Here is a 24,673-nt window from a genome sequence, read left to right as displayed (position 1 = left end):
GCATAAAATGAATTTGTTGAAAATAATAAAAAAAAAGTTATAAATTAATGTATGAATTAATAATTATTAATTTATCGATAAGTTAATATTTTATTAAATTAATAGGATTTTGATGGTCCCAATTATATTAATTTATATAGTTTTAATTAACTATATTGCTACATTTTGCAAAATTTGATTTTTTTTTTTTTAATTTCTATTGCTAATGCTATTGTAATCAAATTCGAAAAAAAATGTGAAGGGCATTTGAAAGTAAGTATAGTAAAAAATATAAATAAATACTTAATAAAAATGGTGGATTAAAATTTTACGAGTTCGACCCAATACAAATTTATAAAAACTTCAAAATTAATTTGTAGTAGAATCGAATATTTTTATCCACCTCGATTTAAATCTTTGAAATCGGACAAATACTGTTGAACTTATAACAAACCAACAATTGGATTTTAAATTCATAATTGTTTGTTTGGGCTTAGATCAATTATATTAGGTTTCTACTTGGATTTAGGCCCATCAGTCATAAGTAATTCTACTACTATAAATTTATTTTATTTTGTAACAAATATTTTATTATGATATTAGTAATTTATTAAAATAAATAAGCCCATAATACTTTTATTTTTAGTTTCAATTTTGCCTATTTGTCTGCCACGTGTCCCACCTCGATGGGCTGGATTAAACATGGGCTTATAGGATAATCACTACTACTCTTCACCCACATAAAACAAGCCCATTATTTTCGGCCCAATAAATAAGAAAAAACAAAAAACACGTGGCAATTAACTATTGGCCTAAAAAAATTATATGAAGGGGAAATTAGTGGGCAGATAGTGGCAGTAACTGCCTTAACCGTCACTATCCTAATCTTTCTCTCTCTCTTAACAAAATAAATAAAAGACAAGATCACAGTTTAAAAGAGTCCCATGTAAAATCTGCAGATAAAATTTGGAAACACGAAAAAATAATTAAATCACAAATTTTATTTTTTTTTAATTTTTTTACTGTGTGTCAGACAATATTACTAGAAGTAAAATTAATGGAGGAGGAGATGATAAAGAAAGGGCCATGGAAAGAAGAAGAGGATCGAGTTCTGATCGAACACGTGCGCAAATACGGGCCGGGTCACTGGAGCTCTCTTCGATCCAAAGGACTCCTCCGCCGCACCGGAAAATCCTGCCGCCTCCGCTGGGTCAACAAACTCCGCCCCCACTTGAAGACGTAATTATTAAGCAACCACGTGTTTTTCTTTTGTGGAATAATCCTCTCTCTCTATCTCTCTCTCATGTTTTCTCTCTCTCTATATATATGTGTGTGCAGTGGGGAGAAGTTTACAGCAGAAGAGGAGAGGAGAGTGATAGAACTGCAGGGGCAATTCGGGAATAAATGGGCGAGAATCGCCACGTATTTAACCGGAAGAACGGACAACGATGTCAAGAATTTCTGGAGTAGCAGACAAAAGAGGCTGACTAGGATTCTCCACACTTGTTCGTCGTCTTCTTCATCCACCACTAATCAACAACTCGAATATTCCCCTGTTCCTCACCATCTTCCCTCTTTTCCGGTCAGAAAAAAAAAACTCGTTTAAAACGAATCCCATCATTTTCGCTCATAGTATTAGATATTTCCACGCATATTCGATTAATTTTAGCTTTTGTTTCTCGCCATAATTTCGCAGGCACCGAATTTCGCCTCGCCACCGAAGCAAGAACACAACACGTTTCAACTAGAATATACTTCTCAGATTCCGAGTTATCTAAATGAGTTCGAGCGATCCAACGGACCTTCACCGGGCCCCACAGAACAACCACCTATTATGCCAGCATTTTTCGGGCAGGGGCATAATTGTCAAATCGCTCCAATGCAAGAACCTAACGGCGAAGTAGACATCGACTTTATGATCGACGACGACTTCCCACCAATCGACATGTTCGACTCTTTCTCTACTCCAGATCTAATCTAACATAACATTCTGCTTGGCAATTCTGTAATTCTACTTTATTTTATCTATGTGCAAAATGTTATTATTGCAGCATAGTGTATCCTTAAAAACATAAAACAATGCTCTTTCACAAAATATCAATAGGAGTACGTACAGGAGTCTTTCTCGTAAATTCATACAAGTGAAATTTATGCGTAAATGTATCGTTCGTGTAAACGTTTTCATGACCATGAGATGCTAAAAAAAAGCAAGTAAAAATTGATTTTTCGACAATTCTAAAAAGTAGTTCGACAACAAACGGCTGATTTTTTTTAAATGGAGATTTCATCGGATGCTTTGGCTAACGAGATGCCACCTAGACCTCTAGGGGACCCCACAAAATCTCCAGCAGTAAACGAACGATTCTCACTGAAAGCAATTGTTCTGTGTGAGACTGTATACGCACAATACTCGACATCATATACCATTACATCTTTTAAGCATCCCGAAACAACCGCTCCAACTCCTTCCCCTAAATAAATAAATAAAACGGCAAAAAAATATCGTTAAGATTATCTAATTCTTGAAATGCAAATATGCTACGTAAAAAAACCGAGGATTAATTACCATGTGTTACTAGCAACAAGTTTTCCGAAGGGTATTTGTTGGAAAGAGCCTTCATTACATCGAGATATCTAGCCCTAGCTTCTTCAACCGTCTCTTGCCATTTCGGGAGCTACAATCATTACAAGAAAACTAGGTTTTAGCACACGACGGCTTAATTGTGTAAAAAAGTAAAAAATCGGCAAAAGAAAATCACCTCCTTATACACCATTTCGGCGCTAGTATCGATAGTGCCAGCTGGCAAGACAGCTTGACACTGTGAGATATCGAAATTAAAAATCCCGTCTTTCGGAGCAACGTTGGCTCGTATAGCTAGGTTGTTCATCATTTCAGACAATCCGTACTCGATCGAGACCTGAAAACACAAGAGTATTGATACTTATAGGGTAAATTACGGCCAGCCCTGTGGTATGGTTAAATTACGAAAAAACCCCTCTTGTTTGGGTAATTACAGTCACACCCTCAACTCAACTATGAATCGTGAAATATTCTCTCTAGTTTGTAAAACTCGTTTTGTACAAAAATGTTTGATTATAAATTAATGCTTGTTCACAATAAAAATGGCATCTTAATTAAAAGCTACGAATTAAACGACTGACCTTGATTTTGGAAGGATCAATAACGACGCCGTTTGAGGACAAGTCATTCGGATCGTCGGAGCGGTTAGCGACGGCGCACAAGCCGGCGACGACTTCGGCGGCGGTCTGGAGGCACCGGAGAAACGGAGATACAATAATCCGATGGATCGGAAAGCCGAGCTGCTTCCGGAACTTTTCTCCGATCCCGAAGGAGCGCACCAAGCCGTCGTCCGCCAGCGGCGGGTCCCACGGCCGCGGCGCCGACGCCGCCCACAGGGGCACTAGATTGTCCATTCTGTCGCCGTGGCGCATTACGACGACGTTTTGGAAGGATTGCGGCTGCTTGGAGGCGGCGCCGTTGACAAAGCCGCCGTCGCAATCGGTAGTGTTCGATCCCATCATTGAGATTTCGGAGAGAGTTATTATTATTAATGAAATAATTTCTCTGCTTTTTATAGTTGTTGTGTGAGCCTCTGATTGGTTGGGGGAGGAAAGATCGTCTGTAACTCACAATAAGAGGGCTCCACTTAAAGTGTAGACATGTACTACTAATATGGGTAAAATTACGAAAAAAACCGACTGAACTTTAGACTAAATAACGAAAAACATTTATAATAAAATTCCTCTCTGATTAACTGCTGATCGAGTTTTTTTAACAGAAAATTTACACAGTCTATTATACCTTTTGTTAAATAGGTGAGAAATAAAAGAACATACCTGAAATTATGTAAAATCTATTCATAATTATGAATATGTGGAGGTTGGTGTAAAACGAAAACAAACATCATGAGGTTTTTGGTAATTACAAATAGGTGAAAGTTGTTTTTGTAATTTAATCTAAGTTTAGGGGAATTTTCGTAATTTATCCTACTAATATTTCAACTTCTAGAATGCAAAGTGGAACTAATTTTGAAAAAAAATTAAATTAATATTCATCATTAGTATTTTTATGTATTTTATATTTCAGGTGAATGGGAGAGATGGAATTTTTGAATTAGCAATTTGGAGAAAAATAATATTTTTTTTCGGAAGTGAAAAATTATTTCTATTTTCGACCCAGAAAATCACAAATCGGAATAGAAATAAATAAAAAACATCATTACAAAACTAGAATTTTTTCATTTTGGGATTGAAATTGATGAAAATATGAAATTATATTTTTATTCACTTATAATATAAAATAAATAATAATATCAATATGATAAGTGCGGTTTTCATAAATAAACTACTCAAATAGGATCGAAAACTGGGATCCCGTATATAATTCGATTCCGGTCTAAAAAATAAATCGAAGTTCAAGACTCTTAGAATTTGTTCCAAAATCGAATTTTGTTTTGTTTTGTTTTGTTTTGAAGAATATTCGGAAATTTCTTTGGAATTTCCAGTAATGGTTTAATATTTATAAATGGTTTTAATTCTACGACATGGGGGCCCCACTATTATATATCAACACATAATCCGTGATTGATGATGTGAGCAAACATCTTCGTGGAAATCGACGTCAATGGCGGGCGGGGGCGTACCCTACACACCAGTGGGGTGCATGCACATGTGATTTAAACTTGATTTGGTCAACGACCCGAAGTTGGACGCAACCAAAGAATTCCAAGTGTAGTGCCAATTTTGTGAATTTCTAGGTAGCTTCGAATAAAACAACGATATTTTTGAAAGGTTTTTGTACCTTCCACGTAAGCATCATTTTTGGATAATGTGATTTTCTTTTTTAAATTATCTTTTGAAGCATAGTATGTAAGATTTTCTTATGTGTTTATTTCATTATAGTTGATAATTATATCCCAATTAAGTATTTATTTCACAAAATTATCTCTAGTCATTTCAACATACTCATCACAATTCTATAAATTAAAATCCCAATATAACCTACAATTTCATTATTTTGGGAATCGATATTTTTACTTTTTTACATATTTATATAGTTCGTATTTAATTTCAGACATTCGATTCAGATTGGTGTGTGAAGATTAACCATAAAAATTCATCCGGTATAGCATAGAATCAACCAGGGTATTTTTTTCTTCTCAGATGGTTGAAATTCCTAGAGTTGCAGGCTATGTCTACGAATACGATTTCTCTATCAAGGAAGAACTAATTTCACCGTATAACGACAAATTATTCCGCTTAAAATGTACGAATATAATCCTTGCGGTCAAAACTAGTTTCATCATAAACAAAATCAACGGCGGAGAGATTATCGACTCGGAGGTAATAAATACCATGATCGACGACGACGGAATCAATGCGTGTGCAATCTATTTGAGTTCAAGATTCGAGGACTATTGGATGGCCGATAACGAAATACAAAGGCTCGAGACCGAGGCCGTTGACTTCGCCAGACGGGCCGTCAACACAGCTAATTAATCCCCTCGCCACGTGGTACCCATTTTCGTTGACTTAAAAGTCCGCACTATTATTTGACTTCTAAACATATTTGACGATTTAGCAAAAAATAAAATCAAAAAAATCGCAAATTATTTGTCGTGTTAAACTTTTAACGAGTAACCGATTTTTTCTTTCCAAATTTACCTTACTATTAATAGTTAATACGATTAACTTCAATGTAGCTTTCGACAGCTAAATCCAGCAAAAAAAAAAAACACATTCTGCTGGTTTATTTGCTAAATAAGAAAACAGTAAATAAATTCACGAGTTTTAAGAATTCAAATTTACGAAGAAGCCGATTAGCCGTCGTTACGAGTGACGACGACAATCAGAACAATAACCAAAGAAAGTAGCAACGAAGATCGAACTTTCTCTTCCAAAAGATCTGCAACACTATCCGAATTCGATTTCTCCTTAGGACCTGTTTGGAGGATCTCATTAACCAAAAACCCGAATTTCTCGACCAGCTCGAAAACCTTCGACTTAGTGAATCCCATTATCCACTCTAGGACAACGATTGCTATGTCGGTTTCTTGGTTGCAGTTCACCCCTTTGATCTCCTCTTTAGCTGCTGCATACATCAACAGTCGAAACAACGTATTATACGAAAAGTTAAAAAAACACGTTTTTTTCCCTAACAAAAATAAAATAAAAATTATCGACCTGGAGGAATCGAGCCTCGTAAATCATGAACCGCGTTATTACTCAAGATAGCTTCCCAAACAGCTCGGTCGCATGAAATGGAAATAACCATGTTCTGTAATAACGAAAAATTATTAACCGTACGTACAATCATTAGACACATTAAAACAAACAATCGTGTCGGAATTTAAGTTCATTAATCAATTAGATTAAAGCAAACAAATTTACCTGAAAAGATGGTTCTCTTTGCATCATGGAAAAAGTGTCGCGGAATTTGAGAAATCCGGGAGCTTGTAGCATTCTTGAATACTCATCTTCATTGCGGACCAACGATTGAAGCCCGTCGAGCTTCGGTTTCGTATTCGAAAGGCCATGCATTAACCTAAGCATTTCGTCGTACAATCGCCATGTCAGCGACAGCCAAACAACATTATAATCGTAGTTAAGTTTACGGGCCCCACATTATTTTTCAAGAACCTACGATTTTATTTAGATTTTTTTTATCTTTAGAATGGTTTAGTATTGTCATTCGATATCTAGAATTGATTTTTACGGAGTATTGGTCCTCGCGAACACAAAATTCTGGCTCTGCCACTGTACATATCCAAATCTAGGTTGCTAGAGATCATAATAAAACATACAAGAAAAAAGAGAGAGTTCGATATGAATCAATTTGACAGAAAAAAGGAGTTTCTTTAGTTTTAAACATTTTTATCACCGCATTTTCTACATAATTAAACATTTTTTAGGGTAAATTACGACTATCTCCTTAGGTAAGGTCAATTTACAAAACAAAACCCCTCATGTTTGGGTAATTATAATATTAACCTCTCAATTATGAATCTTCTTAAACATCCACATTTTTTGTGTCAGATTCAACAAAAGCTTCTAGATTCCGTAGAATGTTCTCTAGTTTGTACTCGTTTTGTCCAAAAATGCAGTTTCTGATGCATCACAATTTGATATTTACGAGCTAATAGACCCATCTTATGGTCATCATGTTTCAAAATGTGGAGCTCGAATAGGGTAAAAACGGATACAATCTAAAAAATATTCCACATAATCTAGAAGATTCTACTAAATTTGACTCCGCAAGGGTGGACGTGTAAGAAGAGTCTTAGTTAAGGGGAGGTTGTAATTTTCTAAACATGAGGGGTTTTTTTGCAATTTAACCTTATCTTAGGGGAATGACCGAAATTTATCCTTTTTTTTTTTATGTAAATAGTAAAACATTTTTGTTCTTTCATGAGGGAAAAAGTAGACAACACCATACCTTTGGAGATCAAGAATAGCCTTTTCGACTTCGAATCGGGTCGGTACCGACCCGAATACGGACCCGCCAATATTCATAGAAGATGGATTGCTCTGGTTGCAAATCGCCGCCTCCGAATAACGAGCGTCGAAGCTTCTGGTGGTGCCGGAGGCGGCGTAGAGCGACGGGTTTGCGGCGGCGAAAGAGGCTGACTTGCCACTCAACATGAATCCTCCACCCATGATTTTGATACTGTAAACTATGTTACTTCTGTATTTTCTTTTCTTCAGTTGTAATGAAGATGAAAACAAAATGATTTTTTTTTTCTATCTTGTTTATCAAGAAAAGGATATTATTGCATTTTGTTAAATGATTTATTGCATTTAACACCTTCATATTTAGCTTAATTGCAACAAAGTACTCGTAGTAAATATAGGGGATGATAATCATATAGATCAAAAAGTATTTTTTATTTGGAAGTGAACAATTAATTCAATTTCCCTTCCAAACATTTTGCCAAGTTTGAATAACAAATTTTCGGATCGAAATCGGCGAAATTCGAAAATATCACTTTCTTTTTTTGTATTTCTAAATTACCTATAATAATAAATAATATATTGATATTTAAATATAATGTTTGAAAATTAAAATTGGATTGAAAACTTGAAATCTCATGTATATATAACCAATTTTCAATCAATAAAAAATCCAAGAAAAAAATAATCAAAACCCGGAATTCGGATTGAAAAAATATTGTTTAAAAATCAGAAATTTTCAGATACTGTACATTAAAGCTTTTTAGGCGTTTGAATTTTTTTTATAATAATAAGTTTTTAAATATTAATTTAGTGAGAAACTAAAGTAAAAAAAATAAAATCATTCACTTACTATTTATTCAACCTTTTAATTCCTTTAAATAATACCTTTATTTATTTATTTATTTATTGTTTTTAAGCTATTTTTCTTCCCCTTAAAAATGGCCAAATTCTCTGCCTACACTTTGCATCAATCACTTATATTTCCAACTAACTTAACTGCTATTTCCTAATTACCATATTTCACCCCTTTATATTTCTTACACTCTTCTTCTGCACATAGTTTCTCCATTTTTAAGGTTACTTCTTCTCTCAACTACATCTCTATATTATATTATATAAACAATTATTTATAAATGTATATATATGGTTGTCTGTATTTTTTGTGATTTATGTAAAATTTTGATGAATATATATATTTTTTTAATTTACCAGATCGAAATCTACCAGAAATGGCGGTAGACGGAACATACGTGAAACTAACCGAGGATCAGAATTCCTTACAGAATGTCACGCCCGGTGAATTAAATCAAGCCATCGATATCGAAAAGGTACATATATAAAATTATATAAATCATCAATTTCAGATTTCATATTGGTAGATAAAATTAATCTACAATTTTTTTTAATTTAATTAATGAAAGATTAGATAAATTTCGAAATTAATTACAGTTTTTTTTTGTTTGATTGAATTAAAAATTGTAATTGTTTTACTGACAAATGTGTTAAAAATAGCTGACTGCTCGCAGATGTGAGCAATGTGGACAAACGTTACCTGCATCCTACACTCCGCCGGCCGACGAAGATTGGACTACCGGCATTTTCGGTTGCTTTGAAGATACCGATAGTGGTAAAGATCCATTTTCCAAAATGTTATAATTCAGTGACGAAAAAATTGAATTTTTTTGGATTTCGAAACAAATTTTTGTATTCCAAATTTTGAAATTCTTGGTTTCCGGTTTTTTTAGGATCCGAAATGGAACTAGTATTTTGCTTTCGATTTTTTTTTCTTTCTCTTCTGAAAGTGTTAATTACTATCCAATTTGGTCCGATTTTCACTCATAAATGATATATTACTCACCGTGCTATCATGAAGGTGAAAATCAGACATATCGGATCGAAATTAGCACTTTCGAAGAATTTCATTTTTTTTGTAAGTGAAAAACTAATTCCAATTCCTTTTTTTTTTTGTAGAAACCGAAAAGTGGAATTTCATAAATTGGCAAGAAAAAAATCGGTCCATACCGAAACATTCGGATCAAAATCAACAGATTTTGAGAAAAAAACCTATTTTTTAGTCAACTTAAATCTAAAATGCACCATAATAATAATAATAATAATAATTATATCGTAAGTGCAATTTTTGAAATTATTTTAGAAAATAAAAAAATCGAAAAGGAAATCGGAATCTCATATATATTTCAATTTTGATAAAAAAAAAAAAAAATTGAATGAAAAAACGTTGTTCCAAAATTGGAAAATTTCATATCGAAATATGTGGAAATCGAAAATTTTCGTTCCAATTTCCAGCCCTAGTTCCACCTTCACGTAAACTATCCAATGGGCTGCTCTATTGTGTATGTATAGGGTTGACTGGACTATTCTGCCCCTGCGTGCTGTTCGGGCGCAATGTGGCAGCGTTCAACGACGAGATAACTCCGGAGAGGGCGTGTGTGGGGCACGCGATATGCATTGAAGGTGGGATAGCATTGGCGGTAACTACAGCAGCGTGCAGCGGAGTGATTGATCCGGATACCGTTTGCCTTTTAACGGAGGGTTTGCTGTTTGCTTGGTGGGTTTGTGCTATCTACACCGGCATGGGCCGTCAGTTGCTCCAACGTAAATATCATCTTAAGGTGCGACCACATTTTAATTTCCAAAAATAAAGGTTAAATTACGGACACCCCTTGAGGTAATACGGTCGAATTACGAAAACCTCTCTCATGTTTGGATAAATACAATCACCCCTTTACTATGAATCTTCTTACACGTCCACCCTTGCAGTGTTAAATTTAGTGGAATTTTCTAAATTAAATGGAATATTCTCAAGTTAGAACCCGTTTTATCCCATTCGAGCTCCACATTTTGAAGCAAGATGATCATAAGATGTGTTTTTTGACTTGTATATATCAGATTGTGGTGCATCAGAAACTGCATTTTTGCACAAAACGAGTACAAACTAGAGAAACATTCCACGGCAACTAGAAGATTATGTTGAATTTGAAACAATAAGGATGAACGTGTAAGAAGATTTGTAGTTGATGGAAGTAGTTATAATTATCCAAACATTAGGGGGTTTTTTGTAATTTGACCGTACCTCAGGGGTGCGGTTGTAATTTACCCAAATATGTATTATTTATTTATGCTTATTTTATTTATTTGCAGGATGCACCATGTGATCCATGCTTGGTGCACTGCTGCCTGCACTGGTGCGCAATATGCCAAGAGCACCGAGAAATGCGGAACCATCTCTCGGAGGGCGCCACGTCATCCGAGGACACAATCGTAAATCCACCACAACTTCAGGAGATGATGAATGTCAACGCCGATGACCATAAACGTAGTAATGACAATCACGACCATGCCGCGTCGTCGTCTTCTGCCGGCGAAGGCTCCGGCGCGGGTCAAAATAACCTACAGCTGCAGCTGCAGCCAGTGTGAATCTTAGAGAGCATGATTGGGCCCAAGCCCGCTAAATAAAGTTTGGGATTGGTAAATAGAGTTTCTTATTTTGTAATTTGCAATATTTGTATTGGATTAGAAATGGGATTGAGTAAGGTATATTGCACCATAGCTATTTAATTTGAACCATAATTACATATATTCAAATTAGTGGAGAAGCCCATGTAAGAACAGGGGGTCATGCCCCCCTCAATTTTTTAGTTTTTTATTATTACTATATATATATATATATATATATATATATATGTATATACAATTTATTGTTCTGTATTGTGTGTTTCTATAATTTTGAACAATTTAATTTAATTTTAAAAATAAATTAATTATTTGTAAAAGAAAAATTATAAATTAGTGTAACAAATTGGATAATGAAGTTATGAATTGTTGCTCGACTCCAACCTCAATTGAAAAACATTCCACTACATTATACCTTGATATTTATTTAGCACACCCAAAATTTCTAATTTAGTCCGTAAAAAAATCAAATTAATTCAAAAAAGTCGTAAAAGTATTCTTTTCCTATCTTTTGGTTTTGTAAAAAAGAAAAAAAAAGCACAAAATCCTTTTTTTTTTTAATTTTTTTTTCGGAGACTCTGCGCCTGAACCCTCGAAGAATTAGACCTACCATGTGACAAAATCTTCCAGTCGTCACTTCTAAAACAATCATTGTTGTCATTATTTTTTTTAGGTTATTATGACGAATTATGACTTCGCCACCCATTACATAATGGAAAATATATTAATCAAAATTTCCCTAAAAAAGAAAAAGAAGAGAAAAAAACCGAATCAGTTTTATCTTATCAATATTTTCAAATGAGTCCTTGAAAATATATAAATTATCTAACCGGCCCGCACACATACCCGGATCCATCATGACCCGAAAACCACATTTGTGATTCGACTGAGAAAATATAAGTAGAAAGTAAGAGCTAAAAGCCCTTGGGCTATTCGAAGCCAATTGAAGCTCCGTGAAAAAATGTCAGTAATCGCCGGCGAATCTCAGGGAGAAACATCGGCCGGAAATCCAACGGACGGTACTATTCCTAAATTACCAGCGTCAATCGACGGTCGGGATATTCCCTGGACGGATTACGCGCTGGAGCAAGCGCAGATTGCACAGAAGACCATCGAAATCACCGTAGAGAACGCAATCGAAGCCACAAGATCGCGAGTTGATCGTCTTCTCACCACTTCGTCTGCGCATCTCAACCAAACAATTGTAAATTCTGAATTTCCACTGTTTTTTCCCCTTTTTATGCTTTCCTGCAAATAAATGTTAAGTTGATTGTAAATTAGATTCTTATTGTTCTATATGCTGCTAAAATAAAATAAAATAAATTAGGAGATTCACATGCTTCCTTTGCTGATTTGTTTTTTGGAAAAATGAATAGTAGAAGGAATTCATGTATATGCATATGAACAGAAATCATTTGTATATCACATGTGAATTGAAAATTCTACATGTTATAGCTCTGTAATGTCCTATATAAATGTGTATTTACAGCTCCCTCCCCTAAGTTCGACATATTTTGCGCTTATTTAGATCTTACATAGAAAATGTAGGTTCAATTTATTTGTAGGGTAGGCTCTAAGAGTTCTTCTTACCGATAAATGACGAAAGCTAACAAGTTAGTTGCAACTTATCCGCTTGTAGAATAGACTCTTCGAACCTCAATATCGACATTTTAATTCGAGAAAATGCAGTGTGTTTTGCATTTCTATTGAAACCTGCCTCGGAAATTTCTCGTAATATTTCTCAGTTTAAGCAGTATGTAGCCTCAAACAAGCTGCACACCCGCCCTTACCCATTGATAGATATTTATTATGTTGATTGGATTTATTCATTGCATACTTCCGTGATATGCTTGTGACTCGAGAGAGAACTATGTTGCAGGATTCTTTGCAAGAGTTAAAGTCTGAGTGCAGTACATATGAGGATATTGTTTTTGGAAAGATGAAAGGTCTGTTTGAAAGTGAATAATTTACACAACATAAATACGTTTGTGTAGCCACATGTTTATTAACTTAGTTCGTGATTCTGTTGTGCGCAGAGGGTTTTCTTCTTGCCTCTTCGCGCCCATTCGTTGCAACTGGAGTTGTTCTTGGTGTGGGAGTTCTCAGCCTAAAAAGTATGTCCAGTGCATGATTTTAAGCAACTATTTATGGTCATTCAATTGGTCTCGTAACCTTTGCTTTATATTTATTTTGAATATTATCTGCAGGAACGAGACAATTCCTATCCCACAGCACAATGCGCCTCTTTCTTAGTGAAGAGGTAATAGAACAAATGTTGATAGGCACATTTTCTACTGTAGTACTCATGCCTACTTGATAATTGACTTAAAGTTTGTATTGCATGATCTACTGGAAAAATACCGAGGTTTATCTAATATACATAAATGATTAATTATGGATATAGATGCAGAAATTACTCGTGTCTAGCAAGTTACATGGTTAGAAATACAAGAGGAACTTGATATTGTTGAATTAGCATTAAGCATCATGTGATTGAATATATCAGCATATTAAGCATCTCGGCGGTTGGAAATATATGACAAGGAAATAATGATTTTAGTAAACGGTGTTTGCTCCAGATAATGCTTTCGAGAGCTAATGCAAAAGTCAAGGAGTTGCGGCAGTCAATCGATCTTTTGAAGGTTGAAAGCGAAAAGTTGGAGGTATTTTTTTCAACATTTATTACGTTCTCTTGGAATACGTCATTTATGTTGCATTCTTTGTTCCCCCCATATAGCATTTAAATGTTTACTCCTTCCTTCCCAAACCCTTCTCCATTTGTTGCATTGAAAGAAAAAGAAAAACAGTATCAAATTAGTAAGTTCCATGAAGGATTGAAATCGGAAATCAATGTGCGTAATGGATAGAAGACCCACAATTTCAGTTGTCACTTGAATGTTAGGAAAGGTGTAAATAGATGGCGCATGTGTATTTTCTCGGCCTCCTTCTCTTCAAATGCAAGCTAGGATCTCTATTTTTTTTCACAACGATCAGCCCCTATAAACTCTTTTGGATCATGGATATTGTAGAGGAAAATGAAAGAAAAAAGAGACAATGGGGCGATGAAATAAGGGATTGCACGTGCTTTTTTTCCCTTCTGTCAAAAAAAATGGAAAACATTTTTTTTTTGGTTTACTGCTGTATAAAATTAAAATAAATTCATGTATGCAAACCCACCCCATTTCTTATGTTTCCAGTCTTTTTCCTTCCTATAATTCGGGGAGGCGGTTGAATTATATACATATAATATTCTAATTATAAAATTTTGTAAACCTTTTTGTTTAGGGAGGTTGGAATTTGTTATACAACATGTTGAATGTCTTTGCTTTGGTTGTCAAATGTCAAGCATCTTGTATTTTAAATCACGTCTTATGACATGATATGTATTCGTGCTAACAGAAAAGGGCATTGCAAGCTGAAGAAAACTTGGTGCGAGGGAGGACAAAACTCAAGTATGCGTTTTCTATTGAAATTTAATTTATCTAGTTAGTTAAATTTCCAGTTCAAATAATGAAATTATTGTCCTGACAGGCAAGCAGGAAAACAGATTCACGGTGTGATAAACTCTGCTTACAAGATAGAAAGCCAAGCAAGAGGTATATGATCTGCCTCCCTCCCTTGTGCCCGTACATGAATGGCAGATTATTGATTCCGAGGGATCAAGAATTTGTTCACTTTTTTCTTTACTGTGATATCTAATAATTAAATTGGCTAAAATTTGCGCCAGGCTTACAGGATGTTCTTACGGAGCTTCCCAGTAGAGAAGCATCCAGATTTCGAACACAAGTAAGTCCCCCCCTTTTTTCTTTCTGAATGATTTGGTAACTTACATTATTTGAGGGAAAATTGCAATTTTTGTCCCTCAAGTTTGCATCAATTTTATATTTAATCCCCCATGTTCACAAAAAACACATTTGGTCCCTGATGTTTCCAAAATTTAACATTTTTGGTCATTTCCGTCAATTTTCCGTTAGTACTAACGGAATCACGTGTGTGCCTGTCACTGCTTTAACTGACGGACTAACGGTAAATTAATGGAAATGACCAAAAGTGTTTTTTTGTGAACACGAGGGACCAAATGTGAAATCAATGCAAACTTGAGGGATGAAAACTATATATTTCCCCATTATTTAATCATGAATATCAATCAGCAACAAATGTAGCAACAAACATAGTAAAATTAATATAAACTACAACTACTCTGGAAGTAGAAGAATACATACACTTTAGTCGAATAAGGTCCTAATAGTTCTCCTTATATGAAAGGAAAAAAGACGTGAACCGAATAAAGGCTTATCAACCAAGCCTCATTAGAATCACTACTTTTCCATTCGTAAAAAAATTTGAATTTAAAAAAAATGTAAAAAAAAATAAAAAACCCGAACAAGGTTTGAATTTCTGTTTTGATTGCATATGATCTTTGCCACAGGTGGATATTCTATTACTTTCCTCCTAAAATTCTCGTATGGTTAATTTTTGCCTCTAGGTTAAGAGCGTTGCTAAGGAGGCGAAGAAAGAAAGAAATGCTCTATCCAAGGAAGTTACAAAGATCAGTAATTACGGTATATCGGTCTGAATCTCACCTTTTTGTCTCTCTTTGAATGGATATTATTAAACCTTTTTGTTATTTGTTGTTGAGTTTCTTACATGCTTAAGCCGGTAGTTTTTTGGTATCGAATAAAAAGATTACATCGAGTACATACATGGCATCTCTCCTCTTCTTGAATGAGTTATTATTTCAAGTGTCGTTGTGTGAAGTTTAAAGTAACAAGGGCAATTCCGTTTCGGTTCATTCGCGTATCTGTGCCCGTTTTCTTTTAGTCTGTCGCTTATAAGAACGTTTTTTTTGTGATAAATATTGACATGGTTGGTTGTCGAAATTACTTTATTGTCTTGGACATTTGGCCTAAAGGTAAACCGTATTATGTAGAAATTTTTAAAACAATATTTTCGCGTTTGATGTTTGGTTTATTCTAAGATACGTCCGATGAAGTAGACGGGGGGGTATATAGTAGTACATGTGCGTATATATTTTCCAAATGTTTGACACATATTTACATATATATATATATGTGTGTGTGTAATTATGGATACCTTTACGGTGAAAAATGTTATCCAGTGCAAGAAAACGATGAAATTTTTACTATGAATCTTTTTTCACGTATATATATAATCTTCTTTCACGTATATATATGATGAAATCCAAATTATAATTCTCCTAACTTATCTATTTATAATAGGATTTGATTTTTTTCTTTAATGAAAAGCTTTACTTAATTTTTGCAAAACTAATTTATTTTCCACATTCCTATAGCTCTAACTGAAAACGACACCAAGCAAAACTGTGGTCTATCTGTATATATCTATGTCTTTATCCATCCACGCATGACGGAGTTACATACATACATGCAGTGGCGGATCTAGCTATTGGCTAGGGTGTGCAGCTGCACACCCTTGATTGTAAATAAATAGTACTGTTATACATAAGTTTGATTGAAACTGTAGTTGGTTGAGGTGGTAAAGATATGTTTTATTTTCTTAATAGGTCCCGGGTTCTACACCCAGCCCTTACAATAATGATTTATTTTTTAAATCTTAACATTTTTCACCTAAAATTTGTAAATTATAAATTTTTGGTCCAATATTTTTATAATTTAAATTTTTGGTCCAATATTTTTATAAAGTAATATTTAAATTTTTTTATTCTACAATTTCGAACCCCCTTTAAATTTTTGGTCCAATATTTTTATAAAGTAATATTTAAATTTTTTTATTCTACAATTTCGAACCCCCTTGGCAAAACTCCTGGATCCGCCACTGCATACATGTGTATATATATATATATACACAAATATATAAATTGCACGATTATTTGGTCTCAATTAAAGTAGAAGATATTTATTTACTTTGTATGTGACAGTACAAGTACCAACTTGTGACCCTAAGCCTAAATATATATTATATTCTTCACTCTTTTCGTTTAAAAGGATTTTATAGATGCTCTGCTCGATGAATTACCTCGGGTGATCCTACGCCATTGATCGAATAATAGTACATATTTATGTATACATTTACTTAGTGAATAATTATTTGCATAGATTTATGGTGTAAAATGACCGGGTCGGATGAGCCGACTCCTAGATGGCTTAAAAGTAATAAGGAAGCAATAAAATTAAATATTGAAAGTTAGGGGTCCCCATTTGGTACTTATCTTTATTTTGTTATAATGAAGTCGTCAATCCGCTTTTCAAGAAAATAATATATTTGGCATATCTTATAATATACATGATTTTTTTAAATAACGAACCTCTGACCTCTACCGAAATAATTCTTGTATCATTCGAATAATTTGCATCCTTTTAAAATAATTTAATACTAATATTCTCCGATTGATATTTTTCGTAAACAGTAGATTTATAATTCAAATTTTAATTATACGGTTATTATATATATATTTCAAAGAAGAAATTGTATATATATAATATAATATTTGGTCAAAAGTAAATAATATTTTGCCACACTCCTACAAAAGGTTTGCAATATTTCTATCCAACTGAAAACGACCCCAAACAACCTCTGCTTTACCTGTATCTACTATGTCTTTATCCATCCACGTACTCCATATCATAATACATACACATGCATACACTGCACGATTTTGTCTCAATTATTATTATTTTATTAAATATTATTCTTTTTATTCAAATATACATTATTTTGTATCTATACCAGGATTCAGGAGCCAACATAACCCCTGTCAGTTCCGAAAGTACATTAATCTATTATATATATATATATATGTATAAATATCTCGATAATTTATGGATAAGTTAATATTTCACTAAATTAATATAGTTTTGATAATCCTAGCTGTATTAATTTAAAGAGCTTTAATTGTATTTAAATATATGTTTGATCCACGAAAAAATAAATCCCAATTCTATCAATCGGCCGAAGAGAAAGAGAAGTGTAGCCCTTAAAAAAGGTCCAATTAAATTACTAGTTAAAACTTTATTTGTTGTTTGATTAATTAATTAAATAAATTATTATTTTATTTGTAGGGAAATTTTTAATTAAATAAATTATTAATATGTAGAAATTGTGTGCCTGGCCTGCTGTATATAAATAGAGAGAAGCGCACACCGACTTGGAGCCACTAGTAGTCTAGTACTAATTATAAGTTTCTCTCTCTCTCTCTCTCTCCATATACATATACATATATATGTGCGTGTTTGTGTGTGTTTTCTTCTATCTCTAGCTTCAAAGCTGTTTTGTTTGGCTGTTTGTTTTCTTAAAACCTTGTCCGAAAATGGTGGATCTCCGTACAGTTTGTTGTCTGTGTGGCGACGTTGGCTTCTCCGACAAGCTTTTCCGATGCTCCAAGTGCCTCACGCGCTTCCAACACTCGTACGTCTAATCCCCTCTCTCTCTCTCTCTCTCTCTCTCTCTCTCTCTCTCTCTCTCTCTCTCACACACACACACACACACACACAGAAACGCGTATATCTGCGCGTGTAATAGTCGATTCCAGCTTTTTTTTTTTTTTTTTTTTTTTTGTATAATTCGAATTTAAATGGAATACAATATACAGTAACGATCAGATTTTGTATGAATACTTTAGGGGAAAATAAATAAATAGTATATATATATATATAATTGATATGAGTATCTAACATTCTCGAACTGCAGGTACTGCAGCAATTACAACTGCAGAGAATACGCAGAGGCAGCAGTGCTACAAGTGTGCGATTGGTGCCGGTGCGACGAAAGAGAATATAACATATCATCATCTAAAAATAATAATAGCCACATAAGATCACCTTACTCCGGCGAAAAAATAAAGCAGCAAACGCCGGAGAAATCCACCGGAAAACTCCCTTCGCCGCGTCCCTCCGCTCGCAGGTACAAGCTTCTCAAGGATGTAATGTGCAGCACCAGGTGAAAGTTACACTCGGTGTCTTTTTACTGTTGATTTACACACACCAATGTGGGTGTGTGTTTGTGTGTATATATGAGTGACAGTGATCTATCCAATGTATTTCACCCGATGTAGCGTAGTATAAACCGACATCAATAATAGTGTGAGTCTTGACCAACATATATGTTGCATTACGATCTGAGCCAACACAGGATCAGAAGGCCACGGTCTCCCAACATTTCGCAAATCTCTATTAAATTTTACGTGTACAATAGCATTAACAGTTCTCCTTCAAATTTTTTTAATGCATTCGCCCTACCTAATTTAAAATTATAGCTCCGCTAGTGATTATGACTATATCTAAAAAAAAACTTAATTATGTGAATATTGAAGGATTGAAATTTAACAAGATCCAAATCAACTGATATGATCCACACAATTTGTACAATCTATAAATGTTAATTATTTTTTGACGTACATCTGTAAAATTTGGTCAAACAACTTATAAGTTTTTAAGTATTTTCTCCTCTTGATAGATTATTTGAGAGTTTATAAAAGCTATTATAACCCTTTGCTCTACCAGTGAAGTTCTCGAAGGAGTATGGACTTGAGTTTATAAACGAAAGCAAATGGAGGGGCTGTCCTCGAATCTTCGTAAACTTGTTTGTAGGCCATTATTTTTAATAAAAATCCATTACGTTTTTTTTTACTCAATTTCGAACACTCTCGACAAAACTCACGGATTGGCCACGGTCAATTCTTTTTCCACTAAAAAAAAATTCCATTTAAGCATTGCAAGATAAATATTCTTGATTAGCATAAACGAAGGTCAAGATCACAAATTCACGTGTGGGGTTTCACACATTTCTATGGTTGGTTGAGCCCCATTAATTTCATCCAATCAAAGTAAGCCTCGTGGCAGAGACTTGATGGATGATGATTCACGACCCATGGACACGTGGTGCTCCCCAGCAACCGGCACGTGTCTGTCATTACCTACCCAAAATGGTCAAATGTCAACTTTGAGGCACACTAATAAATGTGCTGTTCTTTGTGGAGGCAAGATGAAAGTGATGTTAGTAATGAATAATATATACAATTCCTTTTTTTTTTTTTTTTTCCCATTTTCAATAAATATTTAATAATATACTATTTCTTTACATGAAATAACAAATATACATGTAAACAGAAGTGACATTTTATTTAAATAATTATTACATTAAATCATTGTGAAATTGAGTATATATACACTGCATCAAATATTACATTTATGGTATTTAGTAAGTGACACAAGATCCATGTACCACTACTTGTACACTGAATGTAGCACCTAAATCTTATCAATTTAGAGTAATTTTTATTTGCATCGAATTTTCCAAATAATAATAATAATAATAATAATAATAATAATAATAATAATAATAATAATAATAATAATAATAATAATAATAAATAATGAAATAAAAAAAGAACCCACTACTTAAATGTTCTTGATGAGAGTAGTTGCAGGACTATCGACGTAGACAACATTTTAAATAGGGTAAATGGCTTTTATTTTATTTTTGGCATACGTAAATGTGAAATAAAAAATAAATATATTTTTTTCAATAGACGGTCTAAAATATTAATAATGATCGATGATCAAATTCATAGTTAATGATCTGAAATCGAGTATCGAGCGGCTTACGAATAAACGATTAATTATTTTGTTTATTTCCAACTATGAGTAGAAACTACGCTTTGACTCGATTTTTTTTTCCTGTGATGATAAAACGACGACGACAGTGAGTGACAGACGAATGGAAATAGGTTGTCCGAGTGTGGGTGACTCAATTGAGGCATGAATATGCCAGTGATTTTTCCTCCATCAACTCTTTTGCAGTTGCATCCATTTTCTCCCTTGAAAATTCATCAATCTTCAAACCTATATACACACACGTATAGTGTGACATATGAGCTAAAAAAACATAAGATGGGGCATTTATGCGAATAACAATACTACGAGGATTTGTTAGCAATTCAGAATAATAAAGGGGGTATTTTGCAATTTTACTCTTATTTATTTATGGTTTAAATTAAAGGTGGGAATATAGTTTAATAATAATAATAATAATAATAATAATAATAATAATAATAATAATAATAATAAATGAATTATAACCTTGCACAATTGACCATTCTCCTTTGTCACAAGTAACTGGGAAAGAATAAATTAGGCCTGCTGGAATTCCATATGACCCATCTGAATAAACCCCCATTGACACCCAATTTCCCTGCACCAAAAAAAAATAAAATAAAATACATAAAATTGAATTAGCAATAATTAATTAATTTAATTAATTAATTAGGGAGTAAATTAAATAAAATAAAATAAAAACCTTGGGAGTTCCTAAAACCCAATCACGAATATGATCACAAGCAGAACTTGCAGCAGACAATGCACTCGAAAGCTTCCTCGCTTTAATAATCGCTGCGCCCCTTTGTTGCACCGTCGCAATAAACTCCGTTTTCAACCTAATAATAATAATATCGAATTCAATTCACTACTAATTCGATAAAAAAATCGCAAATTTTTTTATTTTTTTTAATATAATAGTACCATTTATCGTCTCCAACGAGGTCGGGTACGAGTTTATCGCCATTGACCGTATTGACAGTAGCATGATTTGCATCTGGATATTGAGTTGAAGAATGGTTACCCCAAATGATGACGTTTTTTACGTCGCCAACGTGTACGTTGAGCTTCTCCGAGATTTGTCCTAAAGCCCGGTTGTGGTCGAGTCTTGTGAGACAAGTTATGTTCTTGTCTGGGATTGAGGGAGCAAATTCTTTTAGGATTAGTGCATTTGTGTTTGCTGGATTTGCTACCACCAATACCTGCATTGATATGTAATATAGCAATTTTGTCGAAACACGAATCGAACCACAAAATTGGGCGCCAAAAAAAAATAGATCGATTTTGAATGTATTTTAATTAGAAAATTATTTAATTCCATGGCCGGTCGGATTTGCAAAATATTTATCAAGGATTTTATCAGAGGGTTGAAATTGGAATGGAAATTTCGAGTTTGTCTTCCGACTTAGAAATTTCCGATTTCGGAACAAGTTCTTTCATTCCTGTATATGAAACTCCAAAAAAGAAAAATCTATTTTTTCTTAAATGGATTTAGAATTAGTTTCCACTTTCCAAAAAAAATGATTTTTTTATAAAGATTTTATGCATCCGATATACGTCCGATTTTTATCCCTAGATTTTATGCATTTACATTACAAAAAAAATGTTTTTTTCTTTTTCACTCCATGTTTACATTTTACTATGAATGAACAATGAATTAAATTAGAGTCATTGATACTATGAATAGATTCTTATAAATGTAAATTACAGTAGAACCTCAAATAAATTAATAACCACGCTTAAATAATAAAATTTTCAGGTCCCAGTTCGGTACAAGCATACTAACTTATTAGATCAATAATTTAATATGTCACTAAATTAATAAAATTTTGTTAATCTCGACTGTATTAATTTATAGAGGTTTAACTAACTGTAGTTTGCAAACTCCAATCGGGACCGGGTTAGCTTTTCGTTTCAATATTAATGAATAATAATAAATTAAAAAAAATACAAAAAAGTAAAATCAAATAATAAAAATTGAGTACCTTGCAATCTGGGGCAGCATGTTTTTCTAGGGCAGAGGCTTGAGCCTTGTAAATAGATACATTCTTTGACATTACATCTTTCCTCTCCATACCTTCCTTCCTCGGGAATCCGCCCACCATAACGGCAATATTAACGCCGTTACAAGCTTCTACTACGTCCGTCGTGGCAACTACGCCTTTGAGAAGTGGAAACGAAGCGTCAACGAGTTCCATTTTAACGCCGTTAAGTGCTTCGGCGGCCGGTGAAATATCAAGCATGTGTATTATTACCGGTTGATCTGGACCTAGCATTGCCCCTCTTGCTATCATTGGTACCAGTGCATACCCTATTTGTCCTGTCGAAAACAAGAATTCCGATTATTATTTTTATGCCGATTTTCGAAAACAATCCAATTTTTCGAAAAAGTTGTAAATTTTGGATCGGAATCAGCTGAATTCGGAAATCCAGTTTGGATTAGCAACTCGATTATCAAATAGTCCATAATAATAATAATAATAATATATAACTAGTATTAATATGTATTGTGAATGGATTTTATGGGGAGAACATGGAATTATTTCTGAAAATAAAATTAATTCGGATCGAAAATTGAAATCGGAATTCCATATATGATTTTAATTATGATCCAATTTTTGTGGAAGAAAAACATCAGCGAAAATTTCGTTCTAATTTTCACCTATCAATATATATACCACATAAACTATATCAATTATTTACGAAAAAACAACCTCAAAAAAAAATTAAAATATATATATATATACATATATGTATATATATATATATATTTATATATATAAAATTAAATTAAAAATAAAATAGAACATGCCTGCAGCACCAGTAACAAGAACAGTAACAGGTTCTTTATCAACAATCAAGAAGCTCCATATGTGCTTAATAATTTTCCAAGATAAATATACACAGCCCAAAACAACAACACTCTTTTCTATTGACACAAAATCATCCATTTCCAATTTTTTTCTTTAAATCAAGAAAATAGTACAATTTTTCGACCAATTATAATGGGATTAAGTTTTATGATCGAGATTAATTATATATAGTTAAAAAAAATGCAGAAAAATCCCACGGTAGCTAGGCTTAGAGAATTCGGCGTAAACTTGTAGACAAAGCAAAATAAAATAGCAAGACAAAGTCCAGAAGCCATGGAATAGTACAATATTAATTTCTTCTTCACAAAGAAAAGAACAAATAGATATATATATAGTAGTACTATAGAATAATTAACATGCATGTGTATTAATATACTTAAATAACATGCAAGGAATATTGTATACATCTTATGTTAAAACAATGTAGAGAGAGAAAACGCATATGTATCGTATATATATGCAAGAAGATCGATCGATGAGAGAGAAACGCACCAGCTGCACCGGTGACAAGAACTTTAAGAGGGTTTTTTGCCATGCCTACAATAATCTTAAAATATTGAAATTTAATTAATAAAAGCTTTCTTCAAATCCTATATACATATACATATATATATATATATATATATATATGTATGTGTTTATACGATCATTTGACTCAGTAGTTGAGGATAGCGCGAAAAAAATCGAGATTTAGCGAATATTGAGGAACAATATAAGGGATAATTAAGGAGCTGGTTTCTTTTGCCTTCGGTCAATTAAAATTTAGGGTAAATTACACACACCCCCTTGAGGTAAGCTTAAATAACTGTAAGGTCCCTGTGGTATCGATAATTACATTCAGCCCCCTGAAACGTAGTCAGAAACTCTAATGGGATAATGAATTGGATACGTTATTCCGATAGGGTTCTAACGGACTATTGGTTTCAGAAAGTGGTGGAGACAACAAAGAGCTATGGGAGATTTAAGAAATGTTCGGGAATGTTCGGGGAGCCATGTCACCCCATAGCTCTTTGTTGTCTCCACCACTTTCTGAAACCAATAGTCCGTTAGAACCCTATCGGAATAACGTATCCAATTCATTATCCCATTAGAGTTTCTGACTACGTTTCAGGGGGCTGAATGTAATTATCGATACCACAGGGACCTTACAGTTATTTAAGCTTACCTCAAGGGGGTGTGTGTAATTTACCCTAAATTTTAATTTTGATCCAATTTTCATGCGTCTGTGTTTACCATGATGAATGCGATCCCGTACGTGCAAAGCACCGGGCATTAATTATA

At 33.7% G+C, this 24,673-nt stretch overlaps 7 protein-coding genes across 9 annotated transcripts; 4 read left to right on the top strand and 3 right to left on the bottom strand.

Annotated features, from left to right (window-relative positions):
- Positions 1–991: 991 nt before the first annotated feature.
- On the top strand, positions 992–2,074 carry LOC105952359 (transcription factor DUO1). The gene is made up of 3 exons (XM_012975903.2): positions 992–1,218; positions 1,318–1,561; positions 1,676–2,074. Exons 1-3 carry the CDS (start codon positions 1,037–1,039, stop codon positions 1,958–1,960), a joined length of 711 nt encoding a protein of 236 aa, XP_012831357.1. The 5' UTR covers positions 992–1,036; the 3' UTR covers positions 1,961–2,074.
- On the bottom strand, positions 2,043–3,649 carry LOC105952475 (Phosphoglycerate mutase family protein). The gene is made up of 4 exons (XM_012976036.2): positions 3,142–3,649; positions 2,739–2,897; positions 2,546–2,654; positions 2,043–2,450 (listed from the first exon to the last, which is right to left on the bottom strand). Exons 1-4 carry the CDS (start codon positions 3,520–3,522, stop codon positions 2,251–2,253), a joined length of 849 nt encoding a protein of 282 aa, XP_012831490.1. The 5' UTR covers positions 3,523–3,649; the 3' UTR covers positions 2,043–2,250.
- A 1,987-nt stretch (positions 3,650–5,636) lies between these two features.
- On the bottom strand, positions 5,637–7,718 carry LOC105952399 (uncharacterized). 2 transcript variants are annotated; one of them, XM_012975941.2, is made up of 4 exons: positions 7,436–7,718; positions 6,391–6,544; positions 6,184–6,277; positions 5,637–6,088 (listed from the first exon to the last, which is right to left on the bottom strand). In XM_012975941.2, the coding sequence occupies exons 1-4, from the start codon at positions 7,654–7,656 to the stop codon at positions 5,820–5,822; spliced, it is 738 nt and encodes a 245-aa protein (XP_012831395.2). In that variant the 5' UTR covers positions 7,657–7,718; the 3' UTR covers positions 5,637–5,819. The 2 variants fall into 2 exon arrangements, with proteins under 2 accessions (XP_012831395.2, XP_088670518.1); XM_088814392.1 differs by having other exon boundaries at positions 5,637–6,091; positions 7,436–7,697.
- A 936-nt stretch (positions 7,719–8,654) lies between these two features.
- Positions 8,655–11,008, top strand: LOC105964765 (cell number regulator 6). The gene is made up of 4 exons (XM_088813565.1): positions 8,655–8,780; positions 8,965–9,079; positions 9,817–10,085; positions 10,615–11,008. Exons 1-4 carry the CDS (start codon positions 8,682–8,684, stop codon positions 10,888–10,890), a joined length of 759 nt encoding a protein of 252 aa, XP_088669691.1. The 5' UTR covers positions 8,655–8,681; the 3' UTR covers positions 10,891–11,008.
- Positions 11,009–11,795: 787 nt separating this feature from the next.
- On the top strand, positions 11,796–15,716 carry LOC105952362 (RGS1-HXK1-interacting protein 1). Its single transcript, XM_012975905.2, has 9 exons — positions 11,796–12,130; positions 12,806–12,872; positions 12,963–13,040; positions 13,134–13,186; positions 13,506–13,589; positions 14,326–14,378; positions 14,458–14,522; positions 14,654–14,712; positions 15,413–15,716. Exons 1-9 carry the CDS (start codon positions 11,888–11,890, stop codon positions 15,500–15,502), a joined length of 792 nt encoding a protein of 263 aa, XP_012831359.2. The 5' UTR covers positions 11,796–11,887; the 3' UTR covers positions 15,503–15,716.
- A 2,426-nt stretch (positions 15,717–18,142) lies between these two features.
- LOC105952400 (zinc ion-binding protein) lies at positions 18,143–19,026 on the top strand. The gene is made up of 2 exons (XM_012975942.2): positions 18,143–18,333; positions 18,616–19,026. The coding sequence occupies exons 1-2, from the start codon at positions 18,236–18,238 to the stop codon at positions 18,866–18,868; spliced, it is 351 nt and encodes a 116-aa protein (XP_012831396.1). The 5' UTR covers positions 18,143–18,235; the 3' UTR covers positions 18,869–19,026.
- A 1,347-nt stretch (positions 19,027–20,373) lies between these two features.
- Positions 20,374–24,075, bottom strand: LOC105952477 (malate dehydrogenase, cytoplasmic). Of its 2 annotated transcripts, none has more exons than XM_012976040.2 (6): positions 23,885–24,075; positions 22,505–22,839; positions 21,444–21,721; positions 21,223–21,358; positions 21,006–21,117; positions 20,374–20,768 (listed from the first exon to the last, which is right to left on the bottom strand). In XM_012976040.2, the coding sequence occupies exons 1-6, from the start codon at positions 23,925–23,927 to the stop codon at positions 20,674–20,676; spliced, it is 999 nt and encodes a 332-aa protein (XP_012831494.1). In that variant the 5' UTR covers positions 23,928–24,075; the 3' UTR covers positions 20,374–20,673. The 2 variants fall into 2 exon arrangements, with proteins under 2 accessions (XP_012831494.1, XP_012831493.1); XM_012976039.2 differs by lacking the exon at positions 23,885–24,075 and adding an exon at positions 23,332–23,697.
- Between the last annotated feature and the right edge of the window lie 598 nt (positions 24,076–24,673).

This window comes from Erythranthe guttata, chromosome 14 (genome assembly GCF_056151865.1).
Source record: "Erythranthe guttata isolate IM_541 chromosome 14, IM_541, whole genome shotgun sequence".
Classification (NCBI taxonomy): Eukaryota; Viridiplantae; Streptophyta; class Magnoliopsida; order Lamiales; family Phrymaceae; genus Erythranthe; species Erythranthe guttata.
The sequence above is the reverse complement of the archived record's forward strand: the minus strand, read 5'-3'. Positions and strand labels throughout refer to the sequence as shown.

What these genes read in the sequence shown, in the direction of transcription:
- LOC105952359 (XM_012975903.2), top strand. Translation starts at nt 1,037, where the DNA reads ATGGAGGAGGAGATGATAAAGAAAGGGCCATGGAAAGAAGAAGAGGAT. An exon ending in CTCCGCCCCCACTTGAAGAC is followed by an intron (nt 1,219 to 1,317) that starts GTAATTATTAAG and finishes ATGTGTGTGCAG; the next exon opens with TGGGGAGAAGTTTACAGCAG. An exon ending in ACCATCTTCCCTCTTTTCCG is followed by an intron (nt 1,562 to 1,675) that starts GTCAGAAAAAAA and finishes ATAATTTCGCAG; the next exon opens with GCACCGAATTTCGCCTCGCC.
- LOC105952475 (XM_012976036.2), bottom strand. Translation starts at nt 3,522, where the DNA reads ATGATGGGATCGAACACTACCGATTGCGACGGCGGCTTTGTCAACGGC. An exon ending in TTGATCCTTCCAAAATCAAG is followed by an intron (nt 2,898 to 3,141) that starts GTCAGTCGTTTA and finishes TTGTGTTTTCAG; the next exon opens with GTCTCGATCGAGTACGGATT. An exon ending in CTTGTTGCTAGTAACACATG is followed by an intron (nt 2,451 to 2,545) that starts GTAATTAATCCT and finishes TTATTTATTTAG; the next exon opens with GGGAAGGAGTTGGAGCGGTT.
- LOC105952477 (XM_012976039.2), bottom strand. Translation starts at nt 23,470, where the DNA reads ATGGATGATTTTGTGTCAATAGAAAAGAGTGTTGTTGTTTTGGGCTGT. An exon ending in TCTTGTTACTGGTGCTGCAG is followed by an intron (nt 22,840 to 23,331) that starts GCATGTTCTATT and finishes TGTTTTCGACAG; the next exon opens with GACAAATAGGGTATGCACTG. An exon ending in ATGCTGCCCCAGATTGCAAG is followed by an intron (nt 21,722 to 22,504) that starts GTACTCAATTTT and finishes ATATCAATGCAG; the next exon opens with GTATTGGTGGTAGCAAATCC.
- LOC105952399 (XM_088814392.1), bottom strand. Translation starts at nt 7,656, where the DNA reads ATGGGTGGAGGATTCATGTTGAGTGGCAAGTCAGCCTCTTTCGCCGCC. An exon ending in GCTATTCTTGATCTCCAAAG is followed by an intron (nt 6,545 to 7,435) that starts GTATGGTGTTGT and finishes CGAAATGCTTAG; the next exon opens with GTTAATGCATGGCCTTTCGA. An exon ending in AAAGAGAACCATCTTTTCAG is followed by an intron (nt 6,278 to 6,390) that starts GTAAATTTGTTT and finishes TCGTTATTACAG; the next exon opens with AACATGGTTATTTCCATTTC.
- LOC105964765 (XM_088813565.1), top strand. Translation starts at nt 8,682, where the DNA reads ATGGCGGTAGACGGAACATACGTGAAACTAACCGAGGATCAGAATTCC. An exon ending in CTTTGAAGATACCGATAGTG is followed by an intron (nt 9,080 to 9,816) that starts GTAAAGATCCAT and finishes GTGTATGTATAG; the next exon opens with GGTTGACTGGACTATTCTGC. An exon ending in AACGTAAATATCATCTTAAG is followed by an intron (nt 10,086 to 10,614) that starts GTGCGACCACAT and finishes ATTTATTTGCAG; the next exon opens with GATGCACCATGTGATCCATG.
- LOC105952400 (XM_012975942.2), top strand. Translation starts at nt 18,236, where the DNA reads ATGGTGGATCTCCGTACAGTTTGTTGTCTGTGTGGCGACGTTGGCTTC. An exon ending in CTCACGCGCTTCCAACACTC is followed by an intron (nt 18,334 to 18,615) that starts GTACGTCTAATC and finishes CTCGAACTGCAG; the next exon opens with GTACTGCAGCAATTACAACT.
- LOC105952362 (XM_012975905.2), top strand. Translation starts at nt 11,888, where the DNA reads ATGTCAGTAATCGCCGGCGAATCTCAGGGAGAAACATCGGCCGGAAAT. An exon ending in TGTTTTTGGAAAGATGAAAG is followed by an intron (nt 12,873 to 12,962) that starts GTCTGTTTGAAA and finishes TGTTGTGCGCAG; the next exon opens with AGGGTTTTCTTCTTGCCTCT. An exon ending in CATCCAGATTTCGAACACAA is followed by an intron (nt 14,713 to 15,412) that starts GTAAGTCCCCCC and finishes TTTTGCCTCTAG; the next exon opens with GTTAAGAGCGTTGCTAAGGA.